Source organism: Brienomyrus brachyistius, chromosome 4 (assembly GCF_023856365.1).
Source record: "Brienomyrus brachyistius isolate T26 chromosome 4, BBRACH_0.4, whole genome shotgun sequence".
Lineage (NCBI taxonomy): Eukaryota > Metazoa > Chordata > Actinopteri > Osteoglossiformes > Mormyridae > Brienomyrus > Brienomyrus brachyistius.
In genome coordinates, this window is record NC_064536.1 from 8,063,472 (window position 1) to 8,080,658 (window position 17,187).

The window sequence follows — 17,187 nt, forward strand, 5'->3', positions numbered from 1 at the left end:
ACAATTCTTGATCCAGCAATTAAACTAATTATGGTAATTTGGGAATGAAGTGTTCTCTTTAGAACTCAAAAAGCATGTCGTTGTCAAAAAGGAAAATGGCTGAACCACTGTGGGCTGAAGGGGGGGGCGGGGGCTCAGCCCAATGCCCCCACTTCACTGTGCCCCCTTCAGAAAAGCACCATGTTCCTCTGCTCCACCTCCCGAAAAAGTCTCTGCCTGTGAGAAGCCTCCTCCCATCTCTGCCTTAGTCTCTTGATGCTTTACTGCACCTCCTCCATGCCGGCAGCCTTTGTAGAGGGCGAGGGCCAATCAAAAAGCTTCCTGGAGCGGAGTGGGTGGACCTTCTTAAATCAGTATCAGTGTGAGAGGTGAAATCCAAATACAGAGCCCACTGCAGGCTGCACATCCAGATCCACTCAGCGAAAAGATATTTCTCTTTGTTCACTGTCATTACTGTGAGCATCAGCTGGGCTGCATCCTCTCTCCTTGCAAGACACCATCACAACAAATGCCTCCTTCTTCATCCATGGCTGGCACCCCAGCAGTCAGCACCAGTTACAACATGATGAGCAGGGACCAAAGGTCTGGCCCTATTCGCCTATTAGCCTGTGCCCACACAGCTTGCCACAGACGTGTCCTGCGGTAGCATGTCAGCGTCCGCTGATATTACGGAGAACAAACGCATCTCCCACGAGGACAGGCTTCTACACAGAAATGGTTTTCCACGTAGGACACAGCAGGCTTGAAGGTGTCAGTACTTTTCATGTACCTGGATAACAATCTTTGTATTCTTCTCCAAGCCCTTTAGACCATTTAGTTTCATAAGTAGAACAGGGCCAATCGAACTGGCCACGTTATTCACCAAAAAAGATTTTTTACAGGTAAAATAATAATAATAATAATAATAATAATAATAGTAATAACTAAGTCTTACAGTTTAGGCTGCACATTAGGTTTTAGGGAAGAAAAAAATAAGTAAATAAATAAAAATAATAGTCCCAATACTACGTGCTTTGGACCCTTAATAATAATATTATTATTATTAATAATAGCGTCATTATTAGTAGAGGTGAATCTGACGCCACTGTTTAGTACTGACACAGGGATGCCATCTACTGGAAAACGTGATTCATTACAATATGTCAGGATCTGAAGTTTACATTCTGAAACGGGATCCGAACTGCGAACTGTTACTAAACAATAGACAATATGTGCATCTAATAGTATAGACAGATAATATAAATAGGGTCGTGTCAACGTTTTGTGAAGTTTTGGTTGAATAAAATAGTGTTATAAATCGAACAAATATGCATGGACGCTCGCTCCTTTCACTCTGCGTGGCCACGCCCTCCGCCCCGCCCCAGCGTGCTGACGTCACAACGCGCTCGTTTGCGTGCCCGAAGCTCCAACCTCCGCAGAAGTTGACGAAGTGAAGAAAAGCGGCGGTTGCGGAGGCGAAGTCGGTGTTCGTGAAATCGCACAAAGGCGAGTAAATAATGCAGGAAAACGTGAGAGAAACAGCGGCCGCGGGCCTCGATGCCGCGGGTTTGGCGGCTTCCCTCGACGGCTGCGCCTTAGGGGAAGCGGCCGGGTGACATGCCCGTTTTTCTGTTTATGCTCTTGGCGGTAGCCGGGAGTGACCGACCTGTGGGGACGCGAGCCCGCTGCTCTTGTCGCGTGGCCGAGACCGGGGTGGTTTACTTTGGCGAACGGTGAAACGTGGAGCGGGTAGAGGTCAGCAGCCCTGGTCGGAGGGGTCAGCCCAGCCGTGTGTAGCAGTGCGCCGTGATCCGGCAGGCATTTAACGGTGTGAGTGGCTTATAGAGGGAGGGCACACACCCGGGGTTGGTTGGGCACTCATCATCGGGGAATCAGAGCTGGTTCCGAGTCCAGCTTCCAATTGACCATGCTGGGCCTGGTAGAGTCGGCTGCTTTTAAACGTGCCCTGTTCTTCCATGTGTGTAAATACAGCAGCGAATCCCGGCTGAGGCCTCTTACCTGGTTCATTTGGGCTGCTCTTTGTGAGTGTCAGGTTGGCAGGCTACCAGGCTCACTGTTCCCCACTTGTTTCTGCAGTCAGCACGGCGCGCAGGGTGACCCGCTCCGCAGTACTGCTTGGGCACGATGGCCACGCCTTTCGTTCCAGTTCCGGTCCCCGTGGAGCGAGTCCAGCGAGGCAGGAGCCCCTCGCGAGTCTGGAGGACATCCTCATCTGGAAGTACATCCACCAGCTCCAATTCGCCATCCAGAGCACAGGGGAATGAGGCAGGACCCTCTGCACAGGCTCAGCCGAACGGGATAGGCTCATCCATACAGGGTTCTGCGCCTCTCCGGGTGGAAGAGGGCTCTCAGGGGCCTAACTGGGAGGAGCGGCCCCTGACCCCAACCCTGCTAGGCTACGAGGTCATGGAGGAGCGTGCAAAATTCACGGTAAGACATTACCCATAGGCTCAGGTTTTGCCCTGCACTCTGCTGCTCTTGCATCCCTTTTGGGGGGCGCTGTGTGAACTGGTATGGTTGGCACGTGTTTGCACAAGTGTGCCTGGTGGTCCGTGGTGGGAAGTTTATGCCCGGGAGTGAGTTAACAGGACTGTGTTTTAGACAGGTGTATTGCATAGTTTTGGCGCACTGTGTCTAGTGCTACTTATCAGATGGAGCCAAAGGTACGCTGTCGACTAGATGCCGCAGATACGAAGCCCCAGCAAGGAGGATGTTGTCATTGTGTGTCATTTTACAGAACAGAAATGTCAACGAACAATAGGGCATGTGAAAAGTACCCAATTAGAATAAAGTGATGGCCAGAGTACCTGTATTGTATTGTCATGGATGATGGTGTTTTGCAGTTTCCCTGGGGGATTTTGGGACACAGACGGGCCACGTTTGTTCCCGTTTCCTGTGTCGTTCAGCTTTATTCTCATTGGCTGTTCGCTTCATCTACGAGACTCTCCCTTGGGCTGTCTGTTTTAGAACCTCTTCCTCTTCCTGTTGTTCGGTAGTGTCACACCATCCAGAGAGCAGGTGGACAAATCTGAGTCTGTTTTCTTTTTAGTGCCTTTCATAATGCCCGTCAGAACTTAACTGCGCATGTGGTCAAACCTGGACAATAATAATAATGGATACTTTATAGTCTTTTCGCCTCCCTCAACTTGCTCTTTGTAGAGTAAGCTGTCTGTGAAGGGTAGCTACCCGTAGTGGTGCCCAGGGAGCTGGGGGTTAAGGGCCTGTGCTCAAGCCGGTATTTGTATTCATATAGCGTGTTTCACAGGTTAAGAACGATGGATCGTATTTTATCATGTATGGGTGGGATGTTGTACCTGGTGGGTTGCTGTGGTCTGGTCTGGTTGGTGCTGGCATGCGTGGGCGTTCTGTCGCCTGCTTTATCCGGAACTGCACCTGTACCAGGTGAATTGCAGTATTTCAGTGTAAAGTGCAGCTCCACTTGCTGCTTTTGAAGATAATCCCCTGCTTTCGAACCTGGTCGTTCACCACCATTCCCTCTGTGTCCTGCAGGTCTACAAGATCCTAGTACGGAAGACTCTGGAAGAGAGCTGGGTGGTCTTCCGGAGGTACACTGACTTTGCGAGGCTTAACGGGAAGGTGAGCTCGCCCTCTGAGGCCACGTGCCTGTAATGGCATCTCACCAAACTGCCCACTGGTCCATTTGGTGGGTACCTACTGCAAGGGGTTCCCAGGCCAAAATGGCCCTGCCCAGACCAATTGTTCACTGAGCCCTTAAACTCCGAATGACAATTAAAATCACATTTCAATACTGTGTTATTCAAATGTGGAACTAATGTTCCAGGGGTTCTTCAACAATTACTATTGTTTTACTTTCATTTTTTTTTTTTTTTTGTGATATCGACATCTAATAGGGCAACTGTGGACCAGACAAGACAGGTTGTTTTATTCAACAGAATTTGCTTAAGTGATACTTAAAGGATGCTTTCTGTTATCCAGAAAGTTTGGTTACTGACCTCAACATAGAAACAGGTAATAAAGGATAAAACAATTTCCCACTAAATAGCATGTAGGTATTACAGTTGAACCGGTATTTCTGGATTTGGGAAATGAGAATATTTACACCCTGAGGTGTGGCTGGGGGGGTGAGGTAACCTTTCTTACAGACACTGTTTTGAAAGCTGGCATGTGATCATACAGAAAGTTACCAAATTAACAGAAAGTTAAGCATCTTGAAATTGGTATGGGGCATAAAAAAGGTGGTCCTATGTCCATGTATCATGGTCACATTTAGCATTTTGTACTGTATCCTTATTTTCTTGGACGCATTCTCTGAGTCATTTAAAGGTAGAATGTGAAACCTGACATCATGCACGATCATAAACGAGAGCACATGATTTTGAGTGTGTTTGAAAGTCCTCCGTTTGTTTATCTTGCTCCCAAAACCCTCTCCCTCCCCTACCTTGCTTACCTTTGCTCGCCGCTAAATTGTGGAAGAGACCATTACAGAACAAAGAGGCGCTTTTGTCCAAAACCTCAAAGTCAAAAGTTCAAAAGGTGACACACGGCTGACACTGCCACTCTACGGGAAGGATTTAAATTTCTGTCGGATTGTTAGATCGCAGGCAGTGAACGCGCTGATGGAAAGAGTGCGCAGACCTCATCCACGATCATGGCAGTCAGTGTTTCTACTGATTCTTCCAGATGTTTCCTGACTGCCGTACCTGGTGTGTTGTGTCTTTCTGGGTGTGTGTGCTGGCCTTCAGCTGAAGGAGATGTTCCCCGGATTTCGCCTGGCCCTGCCGCCCAAGCGCTGGTTTAAGGATAACTACAACACGAGCTTCCTGGAGGACCGGCAGCTGGGGCTGCAGGCATTTCTGCAGAACCTGGTGGCTCACAAAGACATCGCCAACAGGTACGTGTGTGTGTGTAGGGGAGTAAATGCCAAAACTCTTATATTTTGTTTGGTTACTTATGGTTAGGGCTGGGTAGGGCTTAAGGTCGTCATTTTTGGGATTAAGGTTATACCAATAGAAATGAAGGGATGCTGCCCATAAGAATATGAATACAAAGGTGTGTGTGTGTGTGTGTGTGACAGAGGGAGAAATACCTCAAATAAGGGCACTACCAAATGCTTTTCCTCCCTGCTTCCCCAGGCCTCTGGGTGGCCCCACAAAAATAACTGACCTTAGGCCTGTATTTGCGTGCTGCAGAATAAAGGGCATTTGGTACAGAGCGGTAGGAATGGCCTGTAATCCACACAGGGGGACTTAGCAATACTAAACCTCTTTGGGCGCAAAGCCGACTGCCATGATCTAAGTGCACAGAATCCCGGCTCGTGTTCTCTATAGGGGCTGACGGGTTCAGGCCCCAAGGGCGTCGTCTCCCGGTTCAGGGAGTCTGAAGTCAAGTGTAAGTGATACTGGGACAGCTAAGCTGAGAGGGAGGAAATTTCAGTTACTAGGAGGGGTGGCTCATCCAAGTGAGCACCTGAACATCGAAACGTTATGAGCCTTAATCTGTCTCACTTTACTGGTAACACTAGAAACCATCTAAATTTATGTTAATTTTATTTTTTACAACTACTGAAATCCTTGCTCTCTCTTTTTGCAGCTTTAAATTTTTTTTTATTTATCTTTTTATACAATTTTGTTTATTGCGTATTTTATTTGTATTGCGTATTGCCTTTCAAGCGAAATCCTGGGAGCAGGTGGAAAAAGCATTTCATATATTATTATGTATGTGGCAAATCAAGCTTGAAACGTGAACATTGGCGAGTGAAGGCTGGGTACTTTCCTACCCCTGGGCTTTCAGCAGTGACCCCTGGGCTTTCAGCAGTGACCCCTGTGCTAGCTGCTAGCCTCCGTGCTAGCTGCTAGCCTCCGTGCTAGCTGCTAGCCTCCGTGCCTCCGTGCTAGCTCCCCCTGTTCCCCATCCAGCGTGGCTGTGCGGGAGTTCCTGTGCCTGGATGACCCACCAGGTCCCTTTGACAGCTTAGAAGAGAGTCGGGTAAGACTGCCACCCTCTGCTCTGTGTTCAGTGTTCTTATATTCCCATGTAATACATGATGGAAATCTCGGCAAAGCTCCTGTATTCATCCTTGCAGCCTTTTTGGTTACAAAATATGCGTGAAGCTGTGGTGCGGAGCTATGTTAAGCCCAGTGAATGTTGTTAAGGAGATATAGATTTGTCTTCTGCCTTTGAGTCCTTTAGCCTGGGCCTCCTAGCCCCTAATCCTCAGAAAAATCTGGGGCACGATGGCTCACTTGTGGAATTTTACTCACTTGTGGAGGTCGGAATTCCATCTGCTTGTATTCTGGCAGTGATGTTGGTCTGCTTCCAGGTCCCAATAGGGTAAATTAAAGAGAGCCATTCCTCCTGTCTCTTCTCACCTTCAGGCATTCTGTGAAACCTTGGAGGAGACCAACTATCGCCTGCAGAAGGAGCTGATGGAGAAACAGAAGGAGATTGAGGCCCTCAAGAAGGTCCTGCTTGAAAAGCAGGTACACGTAGATGCTTTGGAGAAGCGGATGAGGTGAGGTCAAACATGGGAGGAGGGTGATGGGTGTGTGTTAGCAGCACAATGAGTGTATGTTCACAGCGTGAACGGTATGTGGTGCACGTTAGCACCGTAGTGGGTACACATTAGCGGCATGGCGGTTGCACGTTAGCGCCGTAGTGAGTACACATTAGTGGTGTGATGGGTACACATTAGCGGCATGATGGTTACACGTTAGCACCGTGATGGGTGCACGGTAGCGGCATGGTGGATACATATTAGCGCCGTGATGGGTGCACGTTAGCGGCATGGTGGGTGCACGTTAGCGGCATGGTGGATGCACGTTAGCGGCATGGTGGATGCACGTTAGCGGCATGGTGGATGCACGTTAGCGGCATGCTGGATGCACGTTAGCGGCATGGTGGGTGCACGTTAGCGGCATGGTGGGTGCACGTTAGCGGCATGGTGGATACACGTTAGCGGCATGGTGGATACACGTTAGCGGCATGGTGGGTGCACGTTAGCGGCATGGTGGGTGCACGTTAGCGGCATGGTGGATACACGTTAGCGCCGTGATGGGTGCACGTTAGCGACGCGGTGGATACGTATTAGCGCCGTGATGGGTGCACGTTGGCGACGCGGTGGATACGTATTAGCGCCGTGATGGGTGCACGTTGGCGACGCGGTGGATACGTATTAGCGCCGTGATGGGTGCACGTTGGCGACGCGGTGGATACGTATTAGCGCCGTGATGGGTGCACGTTGGCGACGCGGTGGATACGTATTAGCGCCGTGATGGGTGCACGTTGGCGACGCGGTGGATACGTATTAGCGCCGTGATGGGTGCACGTTGGCGACGCGGTGGATACGTATTAGCGCCGTGATGGGTGCACGTTGGCGACGCGGTGGATACGTATTAGCGCCGTGATGGGTGCACGTTGGCGACGCGGTGGATACGTATTAGCGCCGTGATGGGTGCACGTTGGCGACGCGGTGGATACGTATTAGCGCCGTGATGGGTGCACGTTGGCGACGCGGTGGATACGTATTAGCGCCGTGATGGGTGCACGTTGGCGACGCGGTGGATACGTATTAGCGCCGTGATGGGTGCACGTTAGCGGTGTAGTGGGTGCACACACATTAACGACATGTGGCTTGGATTTTGCGTTAGTGGAGTAGCAGGCATGCACAGCAGCATGATGCAGACGCTCGTTAGTGGCATATCGGGTGCTTTTTAGCTCTGTATTGGGCACACATTAGCACTATGATGGATGTGCCTTAGCCGAGTAGTGGGCACACTATAGCATTAGTGGAGTAGCTGTTACATATTAGCAGAGTAGTAGGTGCGCGTTGAGGAGCATTCGAGGGCTGTGGTCGCAGAATATGTTGTGCTGTTCACCTTCCTGATGTACATGTATATATGCAGCACCGCTTCCCTGAGCCCCGGCAGCCTGGACAGCCCCTGCCGACTCTCAGGCGTGGGCAGCGAGAGCAGTGCTGAGGTGGATGTGGAGTGTTCAGCAGTCGAAGCCGACCAGGACTTGGAGGAGCAGGAGAACAGGTACCCTGTTCACTTCCGCTTCCCCCAGTTCGAGCCAGTGCGGGTCTCCGGTGCCACGCCGTCCTTGGAAAACTAATCAGAAAAATCGATTTTTAATACCTTGTGGAGTTTCTGAGCTCTTAATCGTGAGTCATGCCGCAGATGATATTCCATCATCTCCATAGCAAGTGTAAATGGCAGGTACGGAAGATCAGGGAGCTTAGGGTTGGACGTGTCCCACTCTGAAATGGGACCACTGAACTCTCGTAAGCCGCTTTGCGTTAAGTCGAATCCGCTTGTGTGTTTCGCCCTGTCGCAGCTGTGAGGTCCAGTTTCCTGGGAAGGAGCATTCGGCCTGCTGGTGCGGACCCCCCCCGGGAAGTTCCCCCCCAGTTCTGCAGGTGGAGTCGATGCTGGAGGTGCGGCTGGAACACTGACGATCCCGCCAGCCTGTGGCCTGCCCTCCTCCCCCACCCTTGCGCCATGGTCTCTCCTGCTATCTCTCCCATTCTGTGGAAACGATCCTCTGATTTCCTTCGAAGTTCTAGTTCCGGTGGAACCTCCCGTTTGCATGGATGAAGAGGTCGACTGCTCGGCCCTGGCATGGCGTCCCCCACACCCGCTGTTCTCCTCAGCAAGCTGCTCTCTCTGCTCGACAGTCCCAGGGAACGGTTCCCCCGTCTGTTCGGATTTCATCACTCGCACTCCTGGAAGAAGCCGGATGTTCCCTCATGGTTGTGTTCTCCAGCGGAGATGTTTAAAGATTCAGACCTTCTCTGTGACCCGAACTGGAAGGCAGAAGAAACCGCTCTGCTTGTTTGAAAATGCACAGTGGGAGAGACTTTATCTCCATTAAACTGGGCCGTTCCCCCCGTGCAGGGCAGCAGGATCTGGGCCTGGTGTTTTTGCTGTGTCACTTTTCGGACTGGCTTCCTTGGAGCTGCTCTCATGCTGCTGTTACAGGGACACAGGGCTCCATTTTCTCGCCGGCACTGCACAGAACCTCGGTGCGCGTTACTCTCCGTGGACGTTTTACGTTTATTATGGCTGCTCCCACTTTATAAACAGCGCGCTAAAAAAGGCTGATGGGAGGCCTCGTGCAATGCGCCCGGTGCATGCATTTCCCGGTGGTTCCACAAGGTGGTGTCTTGGCACAGTGGCACACTGCCTCTGACCAACTTGGAGAGAACTGCTACCAATCATCTTTCCGTCTTGAGTTTAAATCACGGCCAAGCCAGTGCGCAACACTTTGTCATCAGCTGAATAGCAGGTTTACCCTGGAATATCTCAATCATATTTTATGGATTTATTTTGGGGGATGTTTACTTTTTTGGGACATTGAATGTGTCACCCCGATAAGTAGGAAAACATCAGTGAAGGTGACCCTTTAAACGCACTACGGGCCTCTCTGACTCCCCTTCTTAGCGTACGACCTCCAGTGACCCTCCTTTGCATCATGTGACTTTGCTTATAGTGCTCTTGAGTTCCATATTCTGGAGGTTTTATAATCTGCTTTGGGTTTTACAATCTACAATCATTACTTACAACTGAAAGTCCCCCCCCCCCCCTCCCATTTTAAAACACTCCGAGCTGTGGGCTCATTCTTGGGTGGAATGCCTTCTTGGATGTAAGACTTCCCCCACGGCGCATGCCCATCAGCTGCTGCCTGTGAGCTCGCTGCTGTCTACTGCTACTTCCGCTCAGGTCATACGGCTGGATGCAGGCGCTCCGGTAGCCTTCGTGACATGCGTTCGGTCTGTGTCCCACTTCTGAAAATCTCGCCCTGCAAAATGAGGTGGCTCTTTAACAAAGTGCCTTAACTGTCTCGTCTGTTTGTAAATCGCCGCCTCATAGCCTGTTTGGCGAATCTGCCACCACTTTGACTGGTTTGGCCATAACCTTTTCCCAGTGACCCTTTGTCCCCCTCCCTCCTTCTTGCCCTGCTTCATTTCCTTGAGGCTTTCTGATAGTAACTAAGCCGCAGTTTGTCCTCCAGATATGAAGGGTGGGGGGGGGGTGCTTAAAATCTGACTGTATGAGTGACTGTATGAGCCAAACCTGGAGACATTTCCATGCCACAAAATGCATCGCTGAGGTCTGTTGTGTCGAATTCATTGGAAGGAGGAAAATATGTGAGATGTGTGTTTTAATACCGCGACTCCGATGTGGAGCTGCTGATTTATTTTTAAACAACTCGTTATGCATCATAGTGCCTTCGAACCCGTTTTCCCCAAACGCCCCCTTCTGGTTGAACTTCGTCATCCTTATGTTTTCCGCCATGCATGAAAAGGGGCTCCCAGTAGTCAGTGTGCCTTGTCTGACAGTTGGGGGTGCTGCGACAGCCTGACGGACCCCGTGCGTTATGCTGGCTCTTGGACACGCCTGAAGGTTAGCTGAGGAATGATACGGTGAGGCTGTGTGTGGGTGTAATGTTGTTTGGGGAACACGGTGTACTGTAGTGCTGTTTTTATTTTAACTTCCTCAGGATAAACGATCAATGGGCATGTCTCTCGGTGTAATAAATTAAATAAACGCAGAAGGAAAGTGTTTGGGTATTTTTTTTCCCAATCTAACATGGACAAAATGTGATATTCGTCCAGATGAGTTAGTGAAACAAAACAGCCTCACTGGCCGCAACTAGAAGAGGAGCAAGCGCGTGTTCTAGCGTGTCTCCCCCTAGGTGGTACTACGCGTAACGATCTGTCCACCTGCTCAGCAGAAACTTAATCTTCAACACAGAGAGTGCAAATAATATTTAAAACCAAAACAAGACACTATTTAAGGAAGCTTGACTCTGCTCCTCACACAGCTTAGACAGACAACATCCGGAGGCAGGATCCAATTAAACACGCAGCCCCTGGACCAGTTGATGGGTGATCTCATGCTCCCAAGTTTGGCCAGGTCTCGGAGATCCTGCTGATCATTTCATGAAGCTCTTTCAGGATTTCTTCAAAGCCAGATTTAGTCCCGCACAAGGGCTGGTAAGCGATCAACCCAGTACTTTGAAATGCTTTAATGAAGCATCAGGTCTCTTAACTTGCATTTCATTTACCTTTATCTGGCAGAGGAATTTCTCCAAAGGGACATTCGGAAGAAGCGCATCTCCGCTATGTCGCTAACAAGTTAAGAAATGTGCTGCTTGTTTGGCCGGATTATGTCAGAATGTTTGGGTCGTCTTTGTCAGATCTCAGTACGTGTTTTGCAGACTGTTTCCACATAGAAAATAAACATTACACAGTAGGTGATTTCTCTCATCAGTCAGACTGGGAAAAAGTGGGTTCTGCGATTCTGATTTGTAGCAAAAACGGAAAATGGCTCATTCCAGTATAATATCATCCAGTTAGGAAGTGAAGGTTGACAGATACTAGTGTGATGTCTCCCTCTATTGGCAGTGAATTCTAATACATCCATTCATTCATCTTCCATATCCACTTTGACAATGAGCCCGGAGGCTTACCCCCAGGAAGCACAATGTCTTATAGATTCACAGCATATTTCAGTCTCCCATGTTCAGCAAACGCCCTTGGGAGGAACAGGGCAAATACCTTTGATGGGACATCAGCCCCTATCAAGCCTCTAATTCAGGACAGCTGACCTACTGTGCCATTTCTACTAGAGAAACAGATAAAGCGAAGTAATGAAATGGGACAACGCAAATAGCTGCAGAAGCGATCCTAAATGTGGCACTGCTCATAGGACAGGGGAGATCACTGGGAAGAATGTGTCATATACGTCGCGAGTCATTAGTGACAATGGAAATTATTCTGAGGACCAAAGAGGAAGAGTGCAGGCGGGTGTCAGCTGACGCCAGAGAGGGGGGGCATCCCTTCATTTAAAGGCGGGGGGGTCGGGCATGGGGCAGAAGGCAGCTGGGGACCGCGGGCAGGATGTCTGTGTGTCCGGAGCTCAGCTTCAACGCCCAGCACGGCTACCTGGAGGGGCTGGTTCGCGGCTTCCGAACGGGCATCTTGAGGCGGGAAGACTACGCCAGCCTGGCACAGTGCGAGACTCTGGAGGGTAAGAGAAAAGCCTCGACATTGCACCCCCCAGGGCAGCATCCCACTGCCCATTCAGTCCTGTCGGGGTCCTGCTTCCTGACAGGTTATTTATCCGCTCTGTCGGCCGCCCTGCTCCGATCCCTGGGGTCTGCTTGTGCCCCATGGGGGGGAGTCAAAAGCAAGCCGTCCTAGAAGCAGAGGTGGAACGTTTCGGTTTAGAAAGTACAAATCACCAGGATTTCCTTTCAACCAACCAGGTGAGTATAAAGGGTCACAGTCACAGAGTAAGTGCTTAGCTGGTTGGTTGAAACAAAATCCTGTTTCAAAATTTGTACTTTCTGGACCTGAACTTCCTAGATGCCGTGTACTTTGCCCAGAAAAAAAATGGTAATTTGGGAGATTCTATCCAGGCGCTTTTCTCAAAAAAGAAGAGGGAAGCGGAACCTGTGACAGATGAGTCAGTCAGTCAGATCCTCTAACATGGCCAGCAAGGAACTGCTGATAATTTGTTGTTATAAGGGATCGTTTTCCATTAAAGATCATCGTGCATGAAGCTCACCTTACAACTGAAGAAGTGTTTATTGATATATGTTACTCCCCAATTTGTTTACATTTGAAAATAATTTGTTTTTGCTTTAAAAAAAAAAAAAAGTTTTTAGTGATGAGTTTATTTTCCCCTCATATTTCACGTAATGACGTGTATCCAGATCTGAAGGTGCACCTCCAGACCACAGACTACGGGAAGTTTCTGGCTGACGAGAGCGAGGATCTGACGGTGTCGGTGATCGACACCCGGATGAAGGAGAAGCTGCAGGCGGAGTTCAGCTACCTGCGCTGCCACGCTGTGCGCCCACTCTCCACCTTCCTGGACTACATCACGTGAGGGGGGGGGGGGGGGTTGGGAATGTCACTAACACTGGCACCACATCATATGAATATAGAGTAGGTGCGAGTCCCTAAGGGGGGGGGGCCGTGCCGGGACAGGGCAATCACGTGACCACCACCTGGAGTTACGGATGCCCTTAGCAGACTATGCTCTGTTCCAATAAACACGCTCCTTTGCCTTCCTGTGCCTCCCCTGTTCCCTTTTGTTTCCTCTCCTCTCATTATCGCCCTATCTCTGTTCCTATTGCGTCTCCCCATCCAACCGGCACACGGCCCTGTTTTCCTTCCGGCATCACCCCGAGACCCCCACACGCCTGTGCTGCTGTAACTCAGTGCCACCCGTCAGACATATTTACGAGTGCACGACCAAGCGTGTCCTTGAGTTATTTATGAAAGCGCTTCACCTGCAAGCATTACGGCGTGATGTGAATTTCACATGAAATCCTGCCGATGGGAGTTATGGCAACACCCCTCCCATTGTCCCCCCCCCCCCCCCCCCCCCAAAGAAAAAGCTCTCCTACCATAAATGACACAGTCCCCCTCCCCTACCACCACTCTTTCAGCTACAGCTACATGATCGACAATGTGATCCTGCTTCTCACCGGGACCCTGCGGCAGCGGCCTGTGTCCGAGCTGTTGCCACGGTGCCACCCCTTGGGCAGGTTTGACCAGATGGGGGCGGTCGGCATTGCCCAGAGCCCTGCGGAGCTGTACAATGCCATCCTGGTGGACACACCCCTGGGTAACACTCAGCTTCTGCTTTCTGCTCCCTCTGGGATGTTTGGCCCAAGCTGGTCTCGTTAGCAGAGTAGATAGCATGCTGCTTAAGGTTACAGACCTCGAACCAGAAGGTTAGCGGTTCAAGATCCCCTCTATTATACCCTACAGTTGTATAGTTGAGTATCAAGGAATAGGACAGTCAATAGTGCAGCAGTGCCCTGGGCTACTCTCATGACACATATGTTTGTATAAATAGCCAAAAACTCTGTCAGTCAAGCAGCAACATTATAGCATTTCATCATAACTGGGGTGTCGATTGAATCCCAGCTCTAATTATAACTGCCTTAATGTCCCTCGATTCCTATTTTTGTTTTATTGTATGATAACAGTTTGTTCCTTAAATAAATTGCGTGATAAATTAGACGGATGATTTGGGGATTAAAAAGTAGGGTTTAGAAAGTGCATAGTCTTATAAAAGTAGGTAAACGAATGAGTGTCTTAATTTAATCCTGATTGTTATGTTGATTGGTATTAATCTGCGCTATCACCTGAGGTTAATGTAACAGAATTTATATTCTGTTCACAAAAATACATCCTCGGCTCAAAACAAATCTGATTAATGAAGAGGTTGCTTGGAACTCGAGCCGCAGTCTTTCATGCTTGTATGAAATAGTAGACATTACCACTGACATGTTGTACAGCCTTTGGTTCCACGGGGTGTCCTAACACCGCTGGGGAAACTGAACTCCAAAAAGCCTGCTGATTAATGCAGTCTAAGTAGCTGGTATGTGCAGTTTCAGGAGGTTGTTGTGTGAGATCTTGAGTAAGATCTGTATTCTATGTTTTTCCCCCAATACCAGCTGAGTTTTTCCAGGACTCACTGTCCGAAATGGACCTGGATGAAATGAATGCTGAGATCTTGAGGAACAAATTGTACAAGGTATGGAACCGGAACAAACCGGAGCTGGGTAGAGCAGGATGGAATCATTTCATCAGGGTTTGATTTGGGGTTCTGCAGTTTAAACCGTCACCATGACACCTGAGATGCATACTGTATTCTCTTATATCCTGAAATGTTCAGGGATTCAAAAAGGATTTGTAGAATTAGATTATGCCGTATATGCAGGTGTTTGGAAATGTGACCTCTGACCTTCGCCCCCCACCCCCCCCCCCCCAGCTTAAAGTTTACACGCACATGTTTTCGCCATAAAGTCGAAGGTGGAGTTGGCGTCCTGGGTTACGAACCGCAGTACTGGTCATGCAGGGGAGCATGAGCTGTGTTTCACATTTCAGTGAATTTTCATTAGTGAATTTATGCCATTTAATGCTGCTTTTAGGATGCTACCACCAAGCAGCACAATCCTGGCTATACTTATTTCTTACAAAATTTATATACTCAGATGGGGGTCTTGCATAACAAGGTTTTTATTCCTAAATAAAATGCTTTTAGGCTTATATAGAATCCTTTCACAAGTTTTGCAAAGAAGAAGGTGGATCTACAGAGGAGATCATGTGCCCTATCCTGGAGGTGAGATTGCAGGCGTCTTCCTTGTCAGATGTCCTCTGTGTGTTTTTGCTTTGATTTGTCACCATTTATCTGGATCCCTTCTGCCTTCATTTTGATTCTCAGCCCCCAAAAAACATGAATCAGTAAGCTCATCCCCACCAAGTCAATTTTTTCAGAAGTTTCTGTCCTCAAAACGTATCCTCACAAAGGCAGTGATACAAAGACCCGTGTGTGTGTGTCAGTTCGAGGCCGACCGCCGTGCCTTCATCATCACCGTGAATTCCTTCGGCACGGACCTGACTCGGGACCAGAGGAGCCAGCTGTTTCCCAGCTGTGGCAGGCTGCACCCAGAGGGGCTCCACCTGCTGTCTGAAGCTGAGGACAGCGAGCAGGTCAAAGCGGTGGCGGATTGTTACTCCGTGAGTCTCTTCAGCCACCGCAGAGGCCACTGCGGGGGGAGGGAACCCGTATGCAACAGCCTGAGGGACGACGGCTTAGCAAACCGCAGTTGTCATGAGTATATCGACCTGATAAACACTCCTCTGGGGGTGGTGAACACCCTTGTATGCCAAAGCCTTAAAGAGAAGGTTAATTATCAAAGTGAGCATATAGCTTTCGGATACTCCAGCACTAAAGCTGTGTAGGTGTTCAGCTTGTACTCGCTTCAGTCACGTGGAGCGTCCCTTTTATTTATTTACGCTGTTAGTTTGGCAGCTCTGCAGAGAAAGGAATAACGGGGGACCCCGTTACAGTAGGACACAAAAACTAACTTTTCTAAAAGTACATTTTTTGGGGAAACAGCCTCTTCTTTTGAGTCGCCCCAGAGGACATACGTAACACTGGCTGGGAACAAAGAGGATCAAATTCACACAGTGAATATACTGTCTTTCAATGTTCTCTTTTTCTATTAGGAATACAAGCTGATCTTTGAAGGGTCAATGCAGGGATCCGGCGACAAAACACTGGAGGACAGATTCTTTGAACACGAGGTCAGTTTGTTGCATTTATGGATTTATGTGGCATGTTTTGATGGAGCGTGACTGTAGAGGTCAGACTCTTGATGGCGAGCTGCAGTTAGTATAATCTGAAAGACACAAGTTGCTTTCTTGATCTTCCAGGTGAAACTTAACACTCTGGCTTTCCTGGACCAGTTCCACTTCGGGGTCTTCTACGCCTACGTGAAACTGAAAGAGCAGGAGAGCAGGAACATCATGTGGATCGCGGAGTGCATCGCACAGCGGCACCGATCCAAGATAGAGAATTACATCCCCATTTTCTAAGGGGGGGGGGGCTACAGTGCAAAACAAAAACAACATCAGATGAGTTCTTTGTTCAATCAGAGAGTGGCATGAGGACAGTCAAGGGTGTTTTTGTTCGAAGCTGATTCTCCTGATGGTAATCTGAATGGAATCAGTTCAGTTATTCTGGGAATGTTAATGAGAGCATTCAAGGGACACTTTCATGACCAAAACATTTATCAGTATTTGTGAAAAAGAAATTAGATTAGTCCTTTAAGTTCTACTCTGACACCACAGCAGTTGCTGAATTTTATATTATATATATATATATATATAAACAAAATTCCCCCCCGTGATTATATGTATGATTCCATTAAAATCGTAATATGTCTATAATTCACAGAAAGTTCATACAATTAAGTAATCTAATAGAAAGTGGTGTCAACCACGTTCTGTTAGACTGAGGTCTGATTTTTGGAAATAGCTGTAAACATTGCTGGAAAAACCCTGTTCTAAATATTGCTGGCAAACTCAGTTCTACCTCAAAAACACATATACCAACACAAAACTAAAAGTTCAGTTATTTACTGAACCGTCCGGCATTTGGCAATAATTTGTAGCAATAAATAAAAATATACATTTATTGTGATGTATAAAAACATTTATACAGTTTTGCAAGTGAAGAAGCAGCCTGAAAACAGGATTTTCTGTAGGAATGCTGTGCTTGGTCGACCTAACGGCTTCAAAGAATAATAAAAATGCTATTTTGCCGAAGACATTACCCAAAAACTCAGAAAGAACATCGGGAAACATTAAATGATTAAACTTGAACTTCAGCTCAT

General features: G+C 48.6%; 2 protein-coding genes across 3 annotated transcripts; both read left to right on the forward strand.

The window, feature by feature from the left end:
* The first annotated feature begins 1,876 nt into the window (after positions 1-1,876).
* Positions 1,877-10,544, forward strand: LOC125739871 (sorting nexin-16-like). Its single transcript, XM_049010395.1, has 7 exons — positions 1,877-2,430; positions 3,511-3,597; positions 4,725-4,873; positions 5,898-5,967; positions 6,357-6,493; positions 7,884-8,018; positions 8,317-10,544. Exons 1-7 carry the CDS (start codon positions 2,125-2,127, stop codon positions 8,432-8,434), a joined length of 1,002 nt encoding a protein of 333 aa, XP_048866352.1. The 5' UTR covers positions 1,877-2,124; the 3' UTR covers positions 8,435-10,544.
* A 107-nt stretch (positions 10,545-10,651) lies between these two features.
* LOC125739870 (V-type proton ATPase subunit d 2-like) lies at positions 10,652-17,176 on the forward strand. 2 transcript variants are annotated; one of them, XM_049010393.1, is made up of 9 exons: positions 10,652-10,978; positions 11,063-12,014; positions 12,703-12,874; positions 13,444-13,622; positions 14,461-14,540; positions 15,051-15,128; positions 15,350-15,526; positions 16,019-16,096; positions 16,226-17,176. In XM_049010393.1, exons 2-9 carry the CDS (start codon positions 11,885-11,887, stop codon positions 16,385-16,387), a joined length of 1,056 nt encoding a protein of 351 aa, XP_048866350.1. In that variant the 5' UTR covers positions 10,652-10,978; positions 11,063-11,884; the 3' UTR covers positions 16,388-17,176. The 2 variants fall into 2 exon arrangements, with proteins under 2 accessions (XP_048866350.1, XP_048866351.1); XM_049010394.1 differs by lacking the exon at positions 15,051-15,128 and having other exon boundaries at positions 10,652-12,014.
* Positions 17,177-17,187: the final 11 nt, after the last annotated feature.